This window comes from Ascaphus truei, chromosome 8, assembly GCF_040206685.1.
Source record: "Ascaphus truei isolate aAscTru1 chromosome 8, aAscTru1.hap1, whole genome shotgun sequence".
Lineage (NCBI taxonomy): Eukaryota > Metazoa > Chordata > Amphibia > Anura > Ascaphidae > Ascaphus > Ascaphus truei.
The window spans coordinates 87,590,385-87,612,053 of NC_134490.1; the positions used below are offsets into that span (position 1 = coordinate 87,590,385).

At 40.5% G+C, this 21,669-nt stretch overlaps 2 protein-coding genes across 7 annotated transcripts in view; one reads left to right on the forward strand and one right to left on the reverse strand.

The window, feature by feature from the left end:
* Positions 1-21,669, forward strand: part of PRKG1 (protein kinase cGMP-dependent 1) — a 1,423,135-nt gene that overhangs the window by 1,226,558 nt on the left and 174,908 nt on the right. The window lies entirely within an intron of this gene.
* LOC142501007 (uncharacterized) lies at positions 945-19,982 on the reverse strand. The gene is made up of 5 exons (XM_075610247.1): positions 19,795-19,982; positions 4,563-4,852; positions 3,906-4,211; positions 2,439-2,516; positions 945-2,075 (listed from the first exon to the last, which is right to left on the reverse strand). The coding sequence occupies exons 1-5, from the start codon at positions 19,980-19,982 to the stop codon at positions 982-984; spliced, it is 1,956 nt and encodes a 651-aa protein (XP_075466362.1). The 3' UTR covers positions 945-981.

The following is a 21,669-nucleotide window of genomic DNA, read 5'->3' on the forward strand; positions in this document are numbered from 1 at the left end:
ATGGCATTAAGTATACCTTGTATGAAACCTATTTAAATGGTGAGAAACATGATTGAATTAAGTAATAAACATTTGTTTAAGCACAATACTGTTAGAGTCTCATACTTAGGATATTTCTCAAACATTAGGCCTGTATTATTAAAATAGTGTGCTTTCACAAGGAAGCATGAAGTGTATTAGTTTGTGTATACCAGTTTATATAGTACTATATATATATATATATATATATATATATATATATATATATATATATATATATATATATATATATATATATATATATATATATATACACACACATATATACATATATATATATATATATATATATATATATATATATATACACATATATACATATATATATACACATATATACATATATATATACACATATATACATATATATATACACATATATACATATATATATATATATATACACACACTCACACTCACACTCACTCAGTGTGTGTGTGTGTGTGTGTGTGTGTGTGTGTGTATATATATTATTATACATTCTGAGATGTTATAGAAACGAACACACAACTGATTAAAGGACAAAATTACAATGGCCAAGCAAGGCAAAGGTAAGTAATAATTTACACATAATCCTGCTGTACACGTACAAGAAAGATGTTTGCACTTACTTAGGTGTTTTAATAATTGCATGTGACTAATATGCATATGCAATTCTTACATCAATTAACACACCCAAATGCAATGTTTTGCTGCAAAGTCAATGGCAGCTTCTCTAAACTTAGCAACTGGCTCCTGGTGGACCATTACTGAACAGACGATTACAACATAAATATTTATAACACAATTAATTATGAGTGTTAACATTTCCAAAACTTCACGTGTACAAGAACATAGTTGAAAGTTTGGAAACAACACAGTCTTCAGCATACATACAATAGTAATTAGATAATGTGAAGTCAACAAAACAAGGCCAAAGACATATTTTCTGAATTATAACATTTATTTTTTTTGTTCCTTTTGCGAGCGAGTAACAGGCCTGCTTGTTGTCTCTTGAATTTTCCTTTTTCTTTTGCCACCAACTTTAGGCACAACAGAGCCACTTTGAGTGGCCTCTGGCACTTCACGGGCAGGGCTTGTGGCCAGTGACTGTTCACCTACGGGGCTTGTGGCCAGTGACTCACCTACAGGGCTTGTGGCCAGTGACTCACCTACAGGGCTTTTGGGCAGTGATTCACCTACAGGGCTTTTGGGCAGTGATTCACCTACAGGGCTTTTGGGCAGCGATTCACCTACAGGGCTTTTGGGCAGCGACTCACCTACAGGGCTTTTGGGCAGCGACTCACCTACAGGGCTTTTGGGCAGCGATTCACCTACAGGGCTTTTGGGTAGTGACTGTTCACGGACAGGGCTTGTGCCCAGTGACACATGTGAGCAAGTTGGTAGACACTGCACAAGTGATGGTTGGTCTGTTTCATGTGTGTCTTTTGTTGTTTTTGACCAAAAACTGGTCAGTAGTAACTGCTTGTATTTTGTTTTTGTGGGCTCCTTTGTAGGTGTCAGCTGCTGATTTTGTACAGATGGCAGTGGTAGTATGTCGTCAGGAACCTGCACAGCAATCTCTGCTACTTGACCGGTAACATTTGGGCCTGGTGAATGAATATCAGATGAATGTGGTGAAAACTGACCTGCATGAACAGATCCTGGCTGGGAGGTGTTGAATTGTGGTACATTAGTCATTCTCCAGTAATTAGCTTGTGTTTGCTGAACAACTAATGCTTCGAATGAGGTGTTGATTTTTTGCAACTGTTTAGGCACTTCAATGAAGACTCTGTGGAGATGTGCCAATTGTGATACTGTTTCTTCCTGCAGTCCAATCATCCTTTCCAGCACTGTCATCATGTCTGAATGGCGACGATTTTCTGCGTCCACTATTTTTCCCTCTGAAGCTACAATTGCATCGTATGTGGAAGTTGATGGACGATTTGGCGGTACAACAGTTTCTATTGGCACCTCTTCATGGTCACATGATTGTATTTCAGTCTCTTCTGTGGCGTCATCCTCATCATACTCATCATCCTCATCACCATGATGTTCTAAAAAGAAATGTACACATTATTAAATGGCATGTTAATGTATGCTGTGTTACTATGTAATTGTACTATGTCCTAAGTAACACCTAACATGTTAGCATACGTTTTATAACCTCATTAAAAACTACCTTGACTTACGAATAATGTTTGGACTCAGTATGAAATATGAATGAATGAAAAGTTGCTCTAAACTCAGAAGTCCTACATGATAATTAACATCACTAACACAATACATGTTGCCTTACACTTAATTTTCACTGACACTAAGTAATCCTATTTAAAGAAGATGTGCAAAACAAATAATGCACATGACAACATAACATATAGAAGAGCACATATTATATGGCCAGCAAATGATACACTCACCTTCTAGTAGTGTTGAGCTGGCTGACCCAGGTGAAGACACTTGTTCCATCTCAGGTGACACATGTCCTCCAGGGGCAACTATATATAACAATAACATAAGTTTTACATTTACATGTGTAAATATTGAACAAACACTTATTGTATGTTCTGTATTTATGATTAACTAACAACATCAGTTCCTTAACCGAAAATGTGTGTGAAAGTGAACATAAATAGTTGTAATAACACTGTACATGCCTGTGTACTTAGAATTTTTGAGTTCCCTAACATACAACATACTATGTTGCTGCAGTAATGCGTGAGGATAAATAGATTAAATGAGTACATAAAAATCATATGTTGTGTAGTGATATCAGTATCATAATGTACATAACTATCATGAGATGACCATTCACAATGGTTATCATGAAGGTGGTCATATTGCAAAAAGTGTTGTTTTTGGTAGAGGATATGTGTGGTACATTAATCGAAGATGTGGCACACCTGAATGTGGCTGTGACTCAACAAGACAACACATGCAGTGTGTGATAATGTGTCTTTGATAGTAGTTCAACTATAGATATGAGTGAACTAATGTGTGACGTACGCTTTGATAAGTAATGAGTTGTTGGGGCATTTAGTAGCTAGAGTTAAGCTTTCAAATGAGTGTGATTAACTTCAGTTGTGCTATTCAGGTTGTAAGAAAGGTATTCCCTTCCCCAAAAAGCCTAATCAGCCACACCTTTCAATGACTTGAAACAGGTGCAAATGGTGTGAACTAAGTTGACCGTGAAATGAGGCTGTAATTAGTGTGTGTGCTGAACCCCACCCCCTCTGTTGAAGTGTATGCTGTGATGAGATATTAATTGCAGCTGCTTTAACACAATGGTAGATGAGCTAAGTAGTCATCTGCAGTGTTTAAGTTATGAAAACAATGACATAACATATGCTACGTGTGCCTCATTATGCTGTCTGTATATGACATAAAGCAAAAATGGACCTTTTCATAAGCAACTATAGATGTGTTAGTGCCAGTGATGTTTGTAGGCCGTTACATGCAATTTCTTTGATGCATGCTTAAAATAGGCAGTAATGTCATGTTTGTCGGAGTAAAATCAATAAAATACACAATAACATGATACATATTTCTGTTCTGTACCTGTAGCTACTAATAATTTCTCATGAACATGTGTTACACGTGTACTACCCTGTTGTTCCCCATCTTCGCCCACCATCAATTGCTTCCACTGCAGCTATGCATTTTGGGAATTCACATGTAAATGAGCACGCAATGGCACGTGCTATATTAGTTACTGCTTTTAGTAGGACTACTACATATATGTCTATTTTGAGATATATATATACAGAATCAGACATATACATATATAGATGCAGGTATGCTTATATTGTGAAGACAGTATAAAAAGCAGTGTAACTATGCAAAATAACTGTAAGCAACGACACGCCTAGTACAGTAATATTTATCACCTGCTGGAAATTGTGACGGATAAATTCCAATGTCACGGTCACCAGCCAAGCCTTCCACGACGACGGTAAGTAATTTTGGCCGAAGCAGCTCCTCCAATGGAGTCAATATGAGACGTTGTGGTGTGGGCCCACCTCCAGTGCCAGTAGCATGCACGCGTTGGTCTTGTATTTTCTTTTTCAATTTGGACCTAATATCATCAAATCTTTTCCGACAATGATACTTGTCCCTGACACTATTCCCACAGGCATTGACACCAATGACTATTGTGTCCCACATTTCTTTTTTGCTTGCTGCACTTGTCCGCCCTTGAAAAACATATAAAAGATATGAGGTAAATGAATAATAATATAAGCACCAGTTTCCTACACTGCTAGCTGTTCCAAGTGATAGCAAACATGCTGTTTTATGTGTAATATGTGCAGCACATGAGCATTCACTACTAAACCTATACATGTAAGCAAGGTTGCATTCATATTGTATGCAGTTCTGGCAAATTGACCGCCTGTGTTTATTTGTCCTTGTAAGGCATGATAAAAAGCTGTGTTTCCACACTAATGAACATAGAAAGATATTGTGTACCCATATTTGCATATGAACAAAACTCAGATGACCTAGGATCACATGTATTTGAATAATAAATGTAAAGTTACACTTACCTACTAAATGTCCATATATACTGTCATAGTGCTCCAGAATGCCAGTGACAAGAGCCCTATTTTCCTGGTCATTGAAGCGAGGATTACGTGGCTTCTCCACACGTTTTTTCCGAGCAGGTTTAGGGTCAGAGCTTGGCTGGTGCTGACTGGACTCTCCTTCTTCCAATGGAAGAGCCTCCAAAAGCTGGCCACCAGCAAGCACGCCACCACCATCCACCCCATCAGCAACTGCGCCACCAGCAGCACTCCCAGCACCAGCACTCCCACTCCTAGCACCAGCACTCCCACTCCTAGCACCAGCACTCCCACTCCTAGCACCAGCACTCACACTCCTAGCACCAGCACTCCCAGCACCAGCACTCCCACTCACAGCAACAGCACTCCCACTCCCAACAACAGCACTCCCACTCCCAACAACAGCACTCCCACTCCCAGCAACACCACTCGCAGCACCAGCACTCCCACTCCCAACAACAGCACTCCCACTCCCAGCAACACCACTCGGTGCACCAGCAACATCACTCCCCTGAACAGAACGTTCACTCCGACGCGTACTCCCACGAGTAGCACTCCCACTCCCACCAGCATCACTCTTCCCACGCTTTGCGGGCATACTTCCAGCACTCACAAAAAACAGACAAGAAATGTACAGGCAATCACACGACCCACTTCCACATATAAAACAAGACAAAGATGTAAACAAAACAACAAAGGACAAAGCTCACCCAATACACAACAAGTCTCTCAGTCAATATGCAAATGTTCAATCGTCCAGCTCTGTGCGTCTCTCTCTCTCTCTCACTCCCAACAACACAGAGAATGATTAGCAGTACACGTTGCCTTTAAATATGGCGCGCAATCAAAAACATGCTTGTTTCGCCTGATTCAGCAAGATTTGTGATTGTGCAACCTAACAGCACCCCGCCACGCACGCCGATACACCTGTGTGTGATCGGCTCATCATCGTGAGAGTGGGCGGATTTGTTTTCTGGTTGATTTTGAATGTATTCGGCACTTACTGCATACGGAGAGGGAAAAACGCCAATAACATGACTAATCGATAAGCTTGCCGATTTCACATAATCGTCGCTTACTGCATGAGGCCCTATATCCTAATAGATCAATAAATTAGTGATAATATTTCCTCAGCAGTAATTGCCCCTCTGCTTGGTCAGACCACTCTACACTTATAACTAGATTGGTAGGCCTCACAACCAAAAATAAAATAAGGTCCTGGTCTTTAAAACAAATCTTTACCATTGAACCCACAGAATCTCCAACTAATGGAAGAAGAACGGGCCCAATATTTTGAAATAAACAATACCCCAGAGGTTTCCTCTTTTACTCTTTGGGAGGCTCACAAATCAGTGATAAGAGGTAAAATGATTGCCCTGGCTTCTCGGAAAAAAAAGAAAAAACAAAACAAATTTAAATATTAACACAAAAATGATCAGAACTAGAACTTATTCACAAACCAACCACTCCCGGAAAAATTACAGGCAAATAATCTCAGTAAGGGGTGAACTAACTCTTTTGTTGGTGTCAAACGCAGAAAGAGCTTAAGATGGACTCAACAGAAATATTATGAAAAAAGCAATAAGGCAGATAGAATGTTGGCACGCAAATTAAAGCAAAAACAAGCTAAAGCTAAAATCCATAATATCTACACTAAAAATGGCTTGGTATCCCACAATCCTAAAACTATAAGTGACGCAGTTAAAGAATACTATACATCCCTTTACAATTTATCAGGCCCAGTTGGAGACTCGGCTAAAAATAAAAGGGCAATAAAAATTTTAAATTTCTTAGCAGAATGCCGGCTCCCCACACTAGATCCGAATGACATAATAAACCTTGAAAAAACTATAGAGCCCCTTGAAATTTTGGAAGCAATAAATCCCTGAAAATTGGGAAGGCGTCTGGTCCGGACGGATTTTCAAATCTTTATTAAACGAAATTTTCCACAACTCTCCTCCCATTTCTTACCAAAATATTTAATGAGATGCTACTCGGCCTTTCCCCTCCTAGAGATATGCTACATGCTACCAAAGGAAGGGAAAGATCCTCTGTTGTGCTCTAGTTACAGACCTATTTCTCTGTTAAACACAGACCTAAAACTATATGCCAACATTTTGGCCAATAGACTAAACAGTATTCTCCCTAAATTAGTTCATCCGGACCAGGTGGGGTTTGTCCTGGGCAGACATGCTCTTGATAACACAAGGACGATGGCGAATCTAATACATGTGGCAAAACAAACAACATGCCTATCTCTATTACTCTCACTGGACACAGAAAAAGCGTTCGATAGATTAGATTGGCAGTTTATGTCAGCTATGCTTTCGCAGATGGGATTCACATCCAAAATTTTAAACAGTATAAACACACTATAGTGAGGAAAATTTAAACTAAAAGCATGTGATCAGCGCTCAAACCTATAAAACTATACCTAAATATTAACTAAAATAACCAGGTGCTTTACAAGAATAAATTGAATATTTAAAGTGTCCCCTATAAGGAAAAACCTAATGTGAATTCCTCACAGCCTGTTGTGGCAGGTTTGGGGAATGGCTGCCTTGGGAATATAACAACCCTATCCACAAGGGCTGTATACCATACACAGAGAGATAACAAATGACACAGATAAAACACAGACAATAATTCCCTGGCGCAATATCAGATAATAAACCTGACGAATCGGAGTAGTCCCATGAATCAAAAGATGGTATAAAGAAGATCCACAGTCCACAATGTCCCGTTCTTTTACACAGAATGCTGGTCTGAAAATACAAATAAAACAACCATTGCGCAGTACCCTATGGTCAGTATTCCAAGACCCCACCGTTGCTATCTACTTACTTAAAAATAGATAAGAATGGGCCTCAAAAGGTTTCTTTAAGTCCCCCCACGATTGGCTACGACTGATTCCTGCTGCTGGTATCACGCTTTACACTTCCAGCATCAGCATCACCATACCGATTGGGAACAGAAAGGGGCACCAATAGTATAGCACTATAACATTTATTGTTAAAAAATGACAAGCATAAAAACATGCACTCACATGCGAGAATGCCCTATGCGTGTCCTACAACGTGCCGTCCGCTTCACATGGGAGGATGTCGAGGGATTGCAGGGGGAGGCTGGAGCCGGCGTAGGTCCCCGCTTCGTGGCCGCGACTCGGAGCCTAGTCCCTCCTCCGATGACGTTCCCCGTCAATCAACCTCCTTTCCTTCCACAGGGTCTGCACGTTGCAGCACGTTCAACAAGCTCCACCCTACGCGCGTTTCGTGACTCTGACGTCACTTCTTCAGGGGCAGAAAAAGCGTTCGATAGATTAGATTGGCAGTTTATGTCAGCTATGCTTTCGCAGATGGGATTCACATCCAAAATTTTAAACAGTATAAACACACTATACTCCGCCCCAACGACCATCGTGAAAACAAACAACTCTTTGTCTGATCCTTTTCCAATATAAAATGGAACTAGACAAGGATGCCCGCTGTCACCTTTGTTGTTTACCTTGGCCATAGAACCATTAGCATGCCGGATAAGAATGAATCCCAATATTGCGGGTATTTCTGTTGGTCAGGAAAAATTCAAAATAGCTCTTTTTGCGCATGATATACTAGTGACGCTCTCAAAACCTCTCACCTCTCTCCCTAACCTTTTTCACGTTCTATCAGAATTCGGTTCCCTTTCAGGCTATAAAATTAATCATTCCAAATCTATGGCCCTCAGTTTAAATCTCCCTAAAGATATGGTAAAATTACTCCAACTAAATTTCGATTTCAAATGGAATCCGAACCACATTAAATATCTAGGGGTTCAATTACCAAAAGATTATTCAACTTTATATAGCACAAATTTTAAACCCTTTTTCAACCAAATAGCTAAGGATTTGGCCACTTGGAATCGGTATATAATATCCTGTTTGGCAGGATCGCCACTATTAAAATGAATATTTTACCTGACTCCTCTATCTCTTTCAAACTCTCCCGGTTAAAATCTGCCAGAAGGACCTAAATAATATTCAAAAGAAAATGTTGAATTTTGTTTGGCAAAATAGGCGACCCAGAATTCGCAAGGATATTCTTTATAAATCCAAATCAGAAGGAGGCTTAGCTCTCCCGAATTTACAAAACTACTATAGAGCTGCACAACTAGGACAACTCATTCGCTGGCATTCAAACCCAACTGATAAAAGAAGGGTCGAAATAGAAGATTTGCTTTGTTCCCCATTTAAAATGAAGAATCTCCTCTGGCTCAATAAAAAATCTAGACCAGCTGAGATTTACAGAAACCCGGTGATATCTTTTGCCTGTAATCTCTGGGACTCCATCAAATCCAGGTTCCAACTAACCAGTATCCCATCCCTTATGCAACCCCTATTCTCGGACCCCACCCTTCCTTTTTACGCAGGTAACCCACAATTCAATACCTGGGTTCAAAAAGGACTCATAGTTAATGACATTCTCATTCAAGGGAAAGTCCCTTTATTTGCCTCGTTACAAACAAACCATGATATCCCCTCTTCTGAATTCTTCAGATTTCTCCAAAAAAAACACAAGCTGTATGGTGCTCAACATAGATCAAAAAGCGATATCAGCTCATAATGATATAAATGTTGTATGATGTATCCTTGAGGTATCCCAACATGTATAATAGGACCAACCATGAATGGATAAATACACCAGATCCACTTTGAATCGATAAACTGGATAGAGTTCTACCTCTTGTTTAGTGAGAACTCACACTTGCTAGTGTCCAGGCATGAAGCATCGATGTAGATAACTGGGGTGTATAGAAGAGTAAAATAACTCACTGTTGGTTGGTCTCCGTAGGGATATGCCTCCACAGGTGTGTGCTTCCGGTACTCAGCAGGATCCAATAGAGCAAGTGAAGGAGAGTTGGAGCACTACTAAAACAAAAAAACTACCAGAGAGTGGGCCCCCAAAAATGAAATACCGTTTAATGGATCAATGCATAGGTACACAAACGAGCCCTAAGGCCACCACCAATGCGTTTCGAGCTACACGCTCTTTTTCAAGGTGCATGACATTCTCATTCAAGGGAAAGTCCCTTTATTCGGCTCGTTACAAACAAACCATGATATCCCCTCTTCTGAATTCTTCAGATTTCTCCAGGTTCGACACTATATTCAATCTGTCTACAAACCAAAACAACCCCATGGTTTAACCTTATATGACAAAGGGCATTATCTCCAGAATATATCAGAGTTTATCCCTTATCAAAAGCAACTAAACCCCTGATATGGTATCCTGGGAAAAGGATTTTAACGTCAGCATAGACGTTGATATTTGGAAAGACATCCGGGAAGCCGCTTCCAAAAACTCATCGTGCGTCGTGATTAAGGAGAATATTTACAGTATTCAGATGGTACATGACTCCTGCCAGGTTACACTCTTTTCTCCCAGGTGTTTCCCCTCTGTGTTGGCGTGGTTGTGGTGAAGTGGGGAATACACTGCACATATTCTGGTCATGTCCAAAAATCCAACAAACATGGATGGAAGTGTTCGCCTTAATACACAAGATTCTAGAGATCACTGTCCCACATGACCCAGTATATATATTGCTATGAAAATCAATGGCCAATCGCACCAAAAAAGAAGCTAAAGTAATTTTAAACGCTACCAGGTGTACAATTTCTAAAAATTGTAAACAACCTGCCCCCCATCCCTAAACCAAATAAATAACACAATTTGGCATATAGTTTATATGGAAAAACTCTCAGCCTATCTTAACGGTTCTACCTCACAATTCTCTGAGATTTGGGCTTCTTGGTTCCGTCATGCAGGTATATCCCCATACATAGACTAGAATACTTTGAACAGAGTGCTACATGTGGTAAGTAAATGTGTTGCTTACTGTGTTATATTGTTACAAATGCTGTCACTTCCCCCCCTTCCCTGATCTCACTCCCCTTTATTGTATCACAACTAGTTTATTTGTATTATTGTATTCCCCCCCCCCCCCCTATTTTGTTCTCTTTTTTTTGTATACCCTTTTTCTTTATGTATATAAAATGTTCAATAAAAAAATTTAGGTAAAAAAAAGAAAAAGATGGGAAAAAAACCTTCCTGGTACTACATATATCAAATATAAATGTAACTTGTGAGAACATTTGCATGTCACAAACAGGTCTGCAATCCTGCTTTTCCCCATTACCTTCTAGCATACAGTGCTTCCACTGCAGCTAGGCATTCTGGGAAATGACATGCAAATGAGCACACAGTGTCACCTTTTCTTCGAATCCATTTTAACATGGACCTCTATAAACTTATGCATGCCACATTACACAGCTTTTCAGCACATCCTGGGTTAAAGAAGAGCAAACCTACTCACAGGAAGCTGTTTAGACAATATAATTGAACATCCAATATGTAAATACTGTATATGAATGGGTTAAATATAAAATACTATTGTACCTCTACATACAATTATCAGAAATAATCAAGATAATTCTATATGCATTTTTTTGTATAACATATAGGCTCATTGTTAGGTATCTGCGAACACATTCTATTCATTTATACGCTACCCTGCATTCTTTATGAAGGCCATTTGTCATTTACTGGTTGAATGATCTGCACAGCTTGGTCTTTAAACACCTGCTGCTGGACTGCAAGACTCTTCTAAGGGATCCATCTGCTAGGTATATTGTTTCCTCTGTTCTCTTTCATTCATGCTCTCCAGCATTCGTTGCCATTTTTTTTCTAATGGTAACATTGACTTCGACACTTTGTGTTCGCATAGAATGGAAGAAAATGTTTCGGATGATAAGAGGAAAGTGGCATTCTCCTCCTGTGACCCGAAATTTTTTATCTTTGAGAACCTTTATTTTAAATGTTTTCTCTCTACATCATGCAAAAAAGGTGTAATGAAGGCGCTATAAGCCCTATAGATACCAAGTGACTAAATGTGATTTCCAGTGCAAAAACAAACTCACAAGTGGAAAATAAATATACAATCAAATGTAAAGACCCCCTGCTTCAACCCTTCGGTGGGGTCGTTTTCACTCTTCCCTAAATAGTAGAACTTGTATCACACGATCCAGGGGGAGCATAGGGGAAAGAAACATAAAAAAGAAAACACTCTAAGTGCAGATGTATAAACAGTGCTGGGAATAATCCTATCAATCTTAGCTCCTATGTTATTCCTACTCACAAGAAATAGGAGTTTTCAGGCAATAGAGATTTGTAAGCAGACAAAGAAGTACCGCTGGCCTCCGTCACTCAGGGGATGTACCTCAGCGAGAGAGGGAGAAGAACACACATAGCACAGATCTGGCAACAATTTCTTTTATCGATATAAACCCGATCCCACTGCCGCGATCAGGAAGTGATGACATCGCCCCACGACCGGAAGTAGAGCAGTGTCCCTTGCAAGCGGCAGTGGGATCGGGTGATCCGACCGGAGCTCCAGAGGGAGGTAGTGTGGTGAGAGACGGTGCGGGCTTTCGTCCAGGCCACGTCACTTAGCTTTTATAAGCTGCAATGCTGTTTTAATTCTTATACACTATAAGTGTGCATTTTATAAGTTTATAAATATCCCTGCAGTAAGAATCAACACATGCTTGTGTCCAGACACATAAACATTGAAGTGGATATGGACAGGTAATAACACTCACATTTGTTGGTATATTCTTTTCAGATTGTCCATCCGTCCCAGGGTATGGGTGTGCCTCCGTTTTCCAATGTGTACAGATAGAAGGAGTGATAAAAACAAAGCACTACTCACCAAGGCAGAAAAAAATGAAGTTTAAGCAGAGTGGGTACCCATAAATAAGCGATTTATTGGATCCAAGTGAGACAGCTACATAATGGGGTGCTCAAGACCCCCACCAACGCGTTTCAACCGCTAGGTTTTTCTCAAGGTGTATGCAGATAATACTCACCGGGTAGTCTTTGTATCCTCCAATCCTACAATCTGAAGACTTTGTATTTACAAAAGAGCTTTTATTTATTTTTGTGCCATATGTGTGCCATCCCCGCCAATCCTGTTCACTTCCTGAAGCGACGCAGGATCGGTGACGTCATCGCACACTGACGAAATTTCAAAATAATCAAACTTTATTAACAAAAAACAAACAACCATAGTAAAACCACCCGGCAAGTAAATGACAGTGTTAGAAAAACAAAAAGACAAACATATATATATATATGTTACCAAGGCCGGCTGCTAGGGGGCTGGGCAATTTTCTTCCATCCTGATTGGCTGTATTGCAAATCAGTAGCCAATCAGGAGCTCTCAGGGGGGTGGGTTAAGCAGAGGAGGCAGCAGCATGGACCAAAGAATGGTGAGTCTTGTGTGTGTTCTGTGGCTGTCCTGCGTGTATCTGTTCTAGAGTGTGTCAGTGTGGGGAGAGAGAGAGTGTCAGTGGGGGGTGGGAGAGAGAGAGAGTGGCAGTGAGGGGAAAGAGAGAAAGAGTCTGTGGGGGAAGAGAGTATCAGGGGGGAGAGAGTTTCAATGGGGGAGGAGAGAGAGTGGCAGTGGGGGTGAGAGAGAGTGTCAGTGCAGGGTGAGAGAGAGAGAGTGTCAGTGGGGGGAATATAGTGTCAGTGGGGGAGGGGAAGAGAGTGTCAGTGGGTGGGGAGAGAGTGTCAGTGGGGGCTTTTGAGAGAGTGTCAGTGGGGGGTAGAGAGTGTGAGTGGGGGGGGAAGAGTGTTAGTGGAGGGAGAGAGAGTGTCAGTGGGAGGGAGAAAGTGTCAGTGGGAGGAGGGAGAGAGACAATGGCAGTGGGGGAGAGAGTGTCGGGCGAGTAGGGGAGAGAAAGTGTCAGAGTGGGGGAGAGAAAGTGTCATTGAGAGTGGGGGAGAGAGAGTGTTGGGGAGAGTGGGGGAGAATTTAATTTAGCTGTAAATATTCTTGAAGTTAAATAGTTGGGGGAGGTGGTGGGACATGGCTGAAGGTTCACCTAAGGCGCCGAATACACTTGTATCGGCCCTGTATGTTACATATTTTATTCTGCAGCATGGGTTAGACAGAATTATTTCATATTTCAGACACCTATTAGGGACAGGAAGAGATATGTGCAGAGGTACATTTAATGAAGAACGATTAGGGTGAAATTAAATCCGGGCTTTATTGCGCCTGTTCCTTTAACAAGGCAAAACATACAAAAAGAAACAAAATAAAGGCCTAACCACTTTGGAGAATAATTAAACCTTTACTCCAGCCCTTTCTAACTGGGTGGGTAGCTAAGCTGGTTACCAACCTAAATATATATATACATACACACCACACACACACACACACACACACACAACAGTCCAATAAGAAAGTCTCTTATCTGTTTTTGTTGTTATAGCTGTAGGGGGAGGTCTGTGTGCTATGGAAATGTCTGTGTCCAGGTATAAAAGTCTTGTCCCCTCATGTCTTGCTGTCAACACACAGTCCTGTGTGCTTCAAGACTCTCTCTTCATTGCAGAACCTTGTGTGCTGAGGAAAATCTCTGCAGGCCCCCTTCTCCTTATGTTAGCCCAAATGTGAGCTAAGGAATCCCGCTCCTGTTTCCACCAGGAGGCTTTTCTTAGACTAAGGTCCCGATGCACGCACGTCTTGCGTTCTGGCGGCGCGTGCACAACGCTTCACCACAATCTGCGGTCTGAAGGCAATTTTTTTTAGGTGCGGGGGGCGAGATCAAAACGGGTCGGGTGGGCGCGGCCATGACAGGAAGGGGGGTGGGGGCACGGCCATGTCGTAGTGAAGGATCCAATCAGATTTTCTGCTAGGAAGTAGCTGGATCTAAGTTGCAAGGATTGGTAGTAAATTATTCAGAAAAACAAGTTTTTAGACAGGTTGTGTGTGGGAACAACAACACGTTTATCTAGTGGTGGTATTACTGCCTTTTCAGTGGTAAAACCTATTACCGTTAATTTTAAGATTGTTGGGCACAGCCTCCTTTCTTTCCAGCACCCCAAGTTTAATTTCACTAGCACCAATCTCATCTCTCCAGTGACTGTCCTACCTAGAAGTGCCACCATGCTTCCTTCCAGGTCTGCAAATAAGTGTGTGTGATATGTTGTGTGTTGTGCACTTGAGGAAGGATTCACCCCCCTCCCCTGTTCATGCCAGGCTGGCGGCGATCTCCCCTCTTCATTGGCTCCCTGGCGCACTATGTGACGCGTCACCGCTTGGGAACACAATCCAGTCGTATCCCCTGCTGGCTGACGCGTCACAGTATGCAGTGACCAGGAAGCGAGGAGTCCCCGGGGACAGCTGCTGTAGGGAGGAGGTAAGGAGCTGGTGAGATGTGCTCACATGGCCGCACATGCCGCTGCCTGCAGCGGGGGCCTAGCCTTAGAACTCTAATTTGGCCAGGTGGAGTCTAGTTAATCGCCTGTCTGCAATTAACCAGCTCTCTGCTGGATTTAGACGCAGTTTCTCTCAAACAGTGATAAGTCCATGTTACAGGGACAATCTCGTTTAATGTTCCAGCTAAATGTGCGGGTCTGGAAGCTGCAGTAATTCAAAGTGTGATCATTCCTCAACATTACTACTGATAACTGTCAATCAGAGAAACTCCTGTTAACCAAGCTTAAGGTGCAGTCCCACTTAGCATGTGTGTGTGTGTGTGTGTGTGTGTGTGTGTATGTGTGTGTATGTGTATGTGTGTGTATGTGTGTGTATGTGTGTGTGTGTGTGTGTGTGTGTGTGTGTGTGTGTGTGTGTGTGTGTGTGTGTGTGTGTGTGTGTGTGTGTGTGTGTGTGTGTTTAAATAAATAAATAAATCAGTTCTGTAGTATTAGATCTTTACTAAAAAAATATCCAACTGTTAATGCCATTTTGAATGAGCCTTAATATACTGAACAGCAGCTTTTAACACACTTCCTCAGCAGAGCAATATCGTGGTAACACTTTCCTGTTTGTGATAATTTGTTGCCAATATTCCCAGCAGCTTGAGTTATAAACGGTAACAATCGATAATGTTATCTTAATATAAGAATACATTGTAGCTGCTGAGTTACACGGACTGAAGGATTGATTGAAACTGAAAGGCAGCCATTTAGTGAACCCTGGGAAGCAGGATCTTTGCTGATCGATCACAGGAAAACAAGTCGATCGGCAGCTTAGGTAATTTGTTTTCAATAAAAGTAATCAAAGGCTGCATATATTAAAATGAAAAAATATATAATTGTATTCTAACGTGCTGCACGGACTGCCTCCTTAACACACTTTGTCATTAAGGAAATGTTGCAATATTAAAAGCCCATATGAGAGAAATGAATAACAAATACTATGGTACTGTACGTATTGATTTTGTATTTGGCAAGAAACTGAAACTTAAATGAGAAAGTCAGGCAGCAACAATTTCATGTTTGGAGTTATAAAGCATTTTTAAAATGACTTTCTTGTCCATAATTTCACAGTGAAGTATGGGATAAAATTGACAACCACAGTATCCCTTTATTTTGTATAATGCCAGTCACAGCGTAAAGGAGATACTTACAATTGCTGCATAAAAATGAAGAACTGAGGTTATATGGTGCTCACCTGAGCATTTATACCAGCTGAACAAATTGAGGCTCGCTGTGTGTGATTATGCATCAGTTAACTCATACAGTAGGTTTACTTTCTAATCCTCATGTAAAATGGCTATACGAAGTTCACAGCATCACCCTGAACATGGTAAACTGAACATGCTGTGCTAAAAGTCTTTAGCAAATCATTCCAACCCCTATATGTAAGACAGCAGGTGTAAACTTGTATACTTTGGCACAGAGGAATTGCTACTAAGCATGACCGCGAAGTTTGACAACATCTCACACCATGTCCGATAAGAGATTATCAGTGATGAGAGAGTTTCTTTTTTATTTTATCTATGTTCTCTTTTATGGATGATTAATATACCATAGTGAAATAGAAAACTCAGAGGATACCGTTTGAACATCTGTGACCTTGTGAGTATGACGTTAGAAAGGCTTGTGGAATCCAAATTTACATTCAGAGTACAAGACACATGCTGTGCAGAAGTAAGAGAAAGCTAGTCAATGTAAAAACATATAAGGATGGATTACAGAGACACTGATTCGGACTCTTCTTATACCCAGCGCCCATCTTCAGGGTGGAGTGATGAAGACAGCGATGAAGAAGTATCTGAGTCAGTGCTCACAAATATATTCTTTACATATATTGTCTGACAACTATATTTTGCTGGTGGGAGCTTTTAAAGATGAATTCTCTTGAGTACTAATAATATCTAATACGTCATATAGAAATGAAAGTAAAGGGCATCGGATGTATGTTATGATCGAGATACATTGTAAAGAAGGAACTTAAGTCCTATGGAAATAATGTGTTCTGGATGTGTATGATGAAATACCATCTTTGCAGCTTATGCATATTTAGATGGGTTACTTAAATAGTAAATTACAGCCCCTGTTGAAAGGTTTGTACATGTATACAGTATGTTATTACAAAATTAGTAACTGAAATAATGTAAAAGCTTTATAAGTGTTTGCTGGTTACAGGCATTTCTTTGTAACTTGTTTTTGTATTAGATTTCACAATGCAATGTTTATTAGCTTTCATATTACCTAGGAAATCTATAATTACCATATTGCTTTTTATTAACTTGATGTTAAGCCATCGACAAATTGAGCTTAATTAAGTTATATTTTGTCATATGTTTTTAGAACTAAGTTGTATATTGTAACATTAATGGTTAAGTTTGAGATGTTTTCTGTAAATCCCAATAGTTATGATAAAGTACATAGGTATTACCTTACAAAGCTGGCAATTTCTTTTAATTGAAATGAGTAATTGCTAATTCCATATGAAGGCTGCAATTGACTTTATTCATAAGGAGTTTCTTGAGTTTAATAATATCATTCCCACAGACCTCTGGAAGGTCTTTCATTTATTTAGACTCCAATGAAATACAATGTGCACATTATTAACAAATAGTATAAGTAGATTACTATATGTAAATATATCTCTTCTTCAGGAGTCTATTTGACCTCCCTAATGGAATATTTAACAAGATCATAAAGAAATAAGCTTTGAAGGACTACTCTTGGCCAAAGAAAGGAATGACAGTTACAAATAATGGCCAGCCATTGCGTACAGTATAATGTTAAGATTCTCTGGAGTTTGTAGAAAGAGAAAATGACACGTTTTATACATAGGGAATCTTACATGCTTGTTAGATTCTCAGTTGGTTTTGGCTTAAGAGAGGGGCAACCTAAAGCAATATTTAAAAAAAGTGATCTGGTCATTTTCTTAGGACTCGTGCAGTGCAACAGTTCAGAAAAGTTCCTTCAGTGAAAGAAATATATCTGCCGTAAGAAACGCCAAAACCCCTTATATTGTAACCCAGGTGCTAATCACGTGATGCAGTTACAGCTCAAAAGGAAAGGCTGTTTTGATTTAGTTGTATTATATACAGTAACTGTCCACTATCCTAGATTTTGTTCTATACTTTATATTTTACTTACATATTTCTATGCATGGAGTAGAAAACACATGCCATGTAACATCAGTCTAGTCACGTGTATTTCCTCATTCAAAATATAATTAATAGCCTTTGAACTTAAGGACTCAGAGGCCTCTTTATCAACCTGCTAATTTGTAGCAAACAGCAAATGTGTACAGGCAATTATTAGAGATGGAAAAAAGTGGGCATTTGCCATATACTGCACAATAAGATTTTCAGCATAGAAAGTGTGTAAAAACACAATACTTTTGTATACAGTTTTCATGTAAAAAATTATAGGATTGCGGTGTCAAATAATTATTACCATTCAGTGCCAAAAATGTCCCCCTGAAAGCTGTTGGTTCACCAAATTGAACGGATATGTTGCTTACAAAACAATCAGAAAGCAGAGTGGTGAAAATATGTCAGCATTCATTTCTCATAGATTAACCTGTAAATGTTGACAAACATTGTAACCCAAAGTCTCAAAAGCACAATAGCTAAATAACTCGCACCAAGAAATATTTGGTTACGAAAGGTGGGGGTAGGGAGAACACTATTTCTCATTCCTAGCTCTTTATACAATACACAACTGCTGTTTACCTGACTATAAAATCAATTTGGGGATATGCATCAAAGGAAGTCAGGGCCTGTATCGTATTGAAGGATGGAGAGGCATTTTCATTTTGCATCTATAAGTATTAGTGTATCTAAGCATCTAGATGCCCTATTTAGGCCCAGATCCACTAAGCTAATATGCAAAAACATTGGGCGCTGTTTAATTCAGTATACGCTTAACACCGTGTTAAGTTAACATGACCTTGCACAGTATATTCAAATGATTTACATTAGCAGGTATCTTAGATGTGTTCAGTGTTGTGTATAGGCACCTCTCCACATGTTGTACAAAATAGTGCTTGGGAAGGTATATAAGTGACTTGGGAGTTGATCCACAGAGCTCCATTAAATTTGAGCTACTAACGGGACCTAAATAGGTAACGTCTGTTAGCTTCCCTCAGTTTAACGTGTATCTATAAAGCTAAATATATGCGAAAGCAATGGCCGTTAGCGATCTCATTAACATAGGCTTAACACCACATGAAGTTAGCACTGCCTTGCGTTAGGTTCATATTACATGGCGTTAAACCTGTGTTACCCAGAGGTGGCGTTACTTCCATGCAGACCCTAAATCAGTGCGTAAAGTACAAAAAAAAATAAGAGAAGACAGGAGAGGAAAAAAACCCTGTAAATAACAATATGATAGTTAAATCGTACCTAACTGTGGTCTTACACTCAGTGGCGGATTACATTTCTGCCGCCTGCAGGCTCGGGACCTCCCTAGCATATTGATGTCATCACGTCACAGCGTCGGGTAACACTGCGTTGTCATGGCAACGCAACATTGTGTAAAGTCGCAACATCATTTGATGTCGTGTTATCATGGCAACACAGCATCATGTGACACTGCAACATCATATGACATTCGGTCGCCTTGACAACGCAACGTTACGGGAGGGGGTCGCTCCGGAAAAGGTAAGGCTCTCACACACACACACATTTTTCCCTTCAAAATTTGCCGCCTCCCCCAACAAAAATTGACGCTCTAGGCTCTATAACCTACTTAACTTAATGGGAAATATGCCACCTCTTACACTTACACAGACCCTACCAAAGGCCTATATCAGTGTCTGGATGTGAGTATTCTCCTGAGGAAGCAGCGCTTAGATGTGAAACGCGTTGAGATTGATTGTATGGAGAGAGGACAGGCTATGCACCGGATTAATAGTGCTCCTGTACCTGGCTCCCTGACGATACCGGAAGTGACAATCATGACCGGCAGTGATGTCAGATGCCAGGGAAACCCGCGAGGAGAGCTGCAGAAGGGAATCCCTTACACTATCAGAGGACTGCAGCCGTACGAGACTCTGGAGCCCTGGAACTGCACACCGGTGACTGAAGCTCAGTTTACATTGCCTGTTATACATGTGTAGCACGGCTCCCCCCATTGGCATAACAGTACACACTATATGTTTTCTTTTCTCCTTTTGGGTGATCCTGCTTTTTGTGGAGAGTGGATGTGAGTAACGCCAAATTTAGCAATGACCTAACTAACGTAACGTTAAATCCCTGCGGTAACTATAACAAGAGTCAGAGGGAACACCTCTTTCGCATAACATTAGCACTAGCGTCCGTTATATTAACGCAAGGGCTTGTTTCAGCTGGAAACAGCACTTAGTGCATCGTTACTGAGCTTTGAAGATTCCCGTTAACACTTAACGAGACGTTAACTGCAGTTAACGTCTTAAGTCATTGACCAAGCTCTGTGCATCTATCCTTTGGCACGCTACAAAAATCTTGCTTGTTAGCGAGCTTTGAAGATACACATTAGCGCTGTGTTAAGTCAATAATGGATCTCACTCGAAGTGTAATACATTGCCCACACGTGCTGTCATCTTAGAGCACTGGAGGAACAAGGGGATTGGCAACAACTGTTTTGTGCAGTTATGTATTTTTTTCTTGGCTTGCAACCTTTTTCGAGCTTACTATGAGCCTTGAACAAATATGTCACAGCTGGAAACAGCTGTCATCTGTCCCGTTTTGTCATTACCCTCTGTTCTGACAAGTAAGTGATGTGATTTATTACCGGGCAAATATCCCATGGCCATTAATTTTGAGAAAGTCTTCATTTTGGGATGTCTTTATATAATGAGTATTTTGTATCTCTTCTGTGAACTATTCTTCTGCACATCAATCCTGTAAACGACCATTATCTGCTATAAGCATATCAGTACTTTAGTAGATTGGAGAACCGAATGCTAAGAAAGAAACCAACCTTGTATCTTTTAAAGCAATTATTTATTTGATAATTATAATGTACTTTTACATTTTCTGCCCAGGAGACTTTGATAAATAGACCCTTATTTGTTGGCCTGTAATTGAGATTACGAGTACAAGAGGTGGGTTTTTTCTAGTACAAATACCACACGATATGCACTACATACTACTTTTGCGGTAGGTTTAATTAGGCCCTCGTTGAGGAACTATTTGGGGAATTAACCACAGCTGCAGTGATCAGTTCTGAGCTACAAATATATTTTTCCAAATCTTGCATGGAAAATATAAAGTGTTTTTAAAATATTTCTACAAAATTGAACCACATAGGTTTGCAGGGGAGGATTTGCAGTAAGGGAGGAGTGGGCAACTCCAGTCCCCAAGACCCCCCAACAGTCAGGTTTTCAGGATATCCCTGCTTTAGCACAGGTGCCTCAATCAGTCTTTGATTGAGCCACCTGTGCTGAAGCAGGGAGAACCCACGCAGTAAGGTATTTAAAGTATTTGATTATCTGTAAAGAATATACATGTATCTCAGAGCTAAGTGAATAAACCCAGTTCTTATGTAACGGTGTTTCCCCCACCCAATCGCAGATAGGGGCCATTACAGGGTGTGGGGTGCATATACCTGCTGGCAACAGGAGGGCTGAGTCGTCCGCCGATGGTAGTGGGGACACAGGAACAGGCTTCTGGGGTTCATACCCCACATATTTACATAGCAGTGCAGCGCCTCCATCTGCCGTGGACTCCAGGAACTGAAGGTGATCCCCCCACGGTAGAACGTATTACCTCTCCCCCCCAGTAAGGTCACGCACCAGGCAGGAGGTATATTGCAAAACA

What these genes read in the sequence shown, in the direction of transcription:
- LOC142501007 (XM_075610247.1), bottom strand. Translation starts at nt 19,982, where the DNA reads ATGTATAACAGGCAATGTAAACTGAGCTTCAGTCACCGGTGTGCAGTT. An exon ending in CGGTATCGTCAGGGAGCCAG is followed by an intron (nt 4,853 to 19,794) that starts GTACAGGAGCAC and finishes TGCTGGTGCTAG; the next exon opens with GAGTGGGAGTGCTGGTGCTA. An exon ending in CAGCTCAACACTACTAGAAG is followed by an intron (nt 2,076 to 2,438) that starts GTGAGTGTATCA and finishes ATTTCTTTTTAG; the next exon opens with AACATCATGGTGATGAGGAT.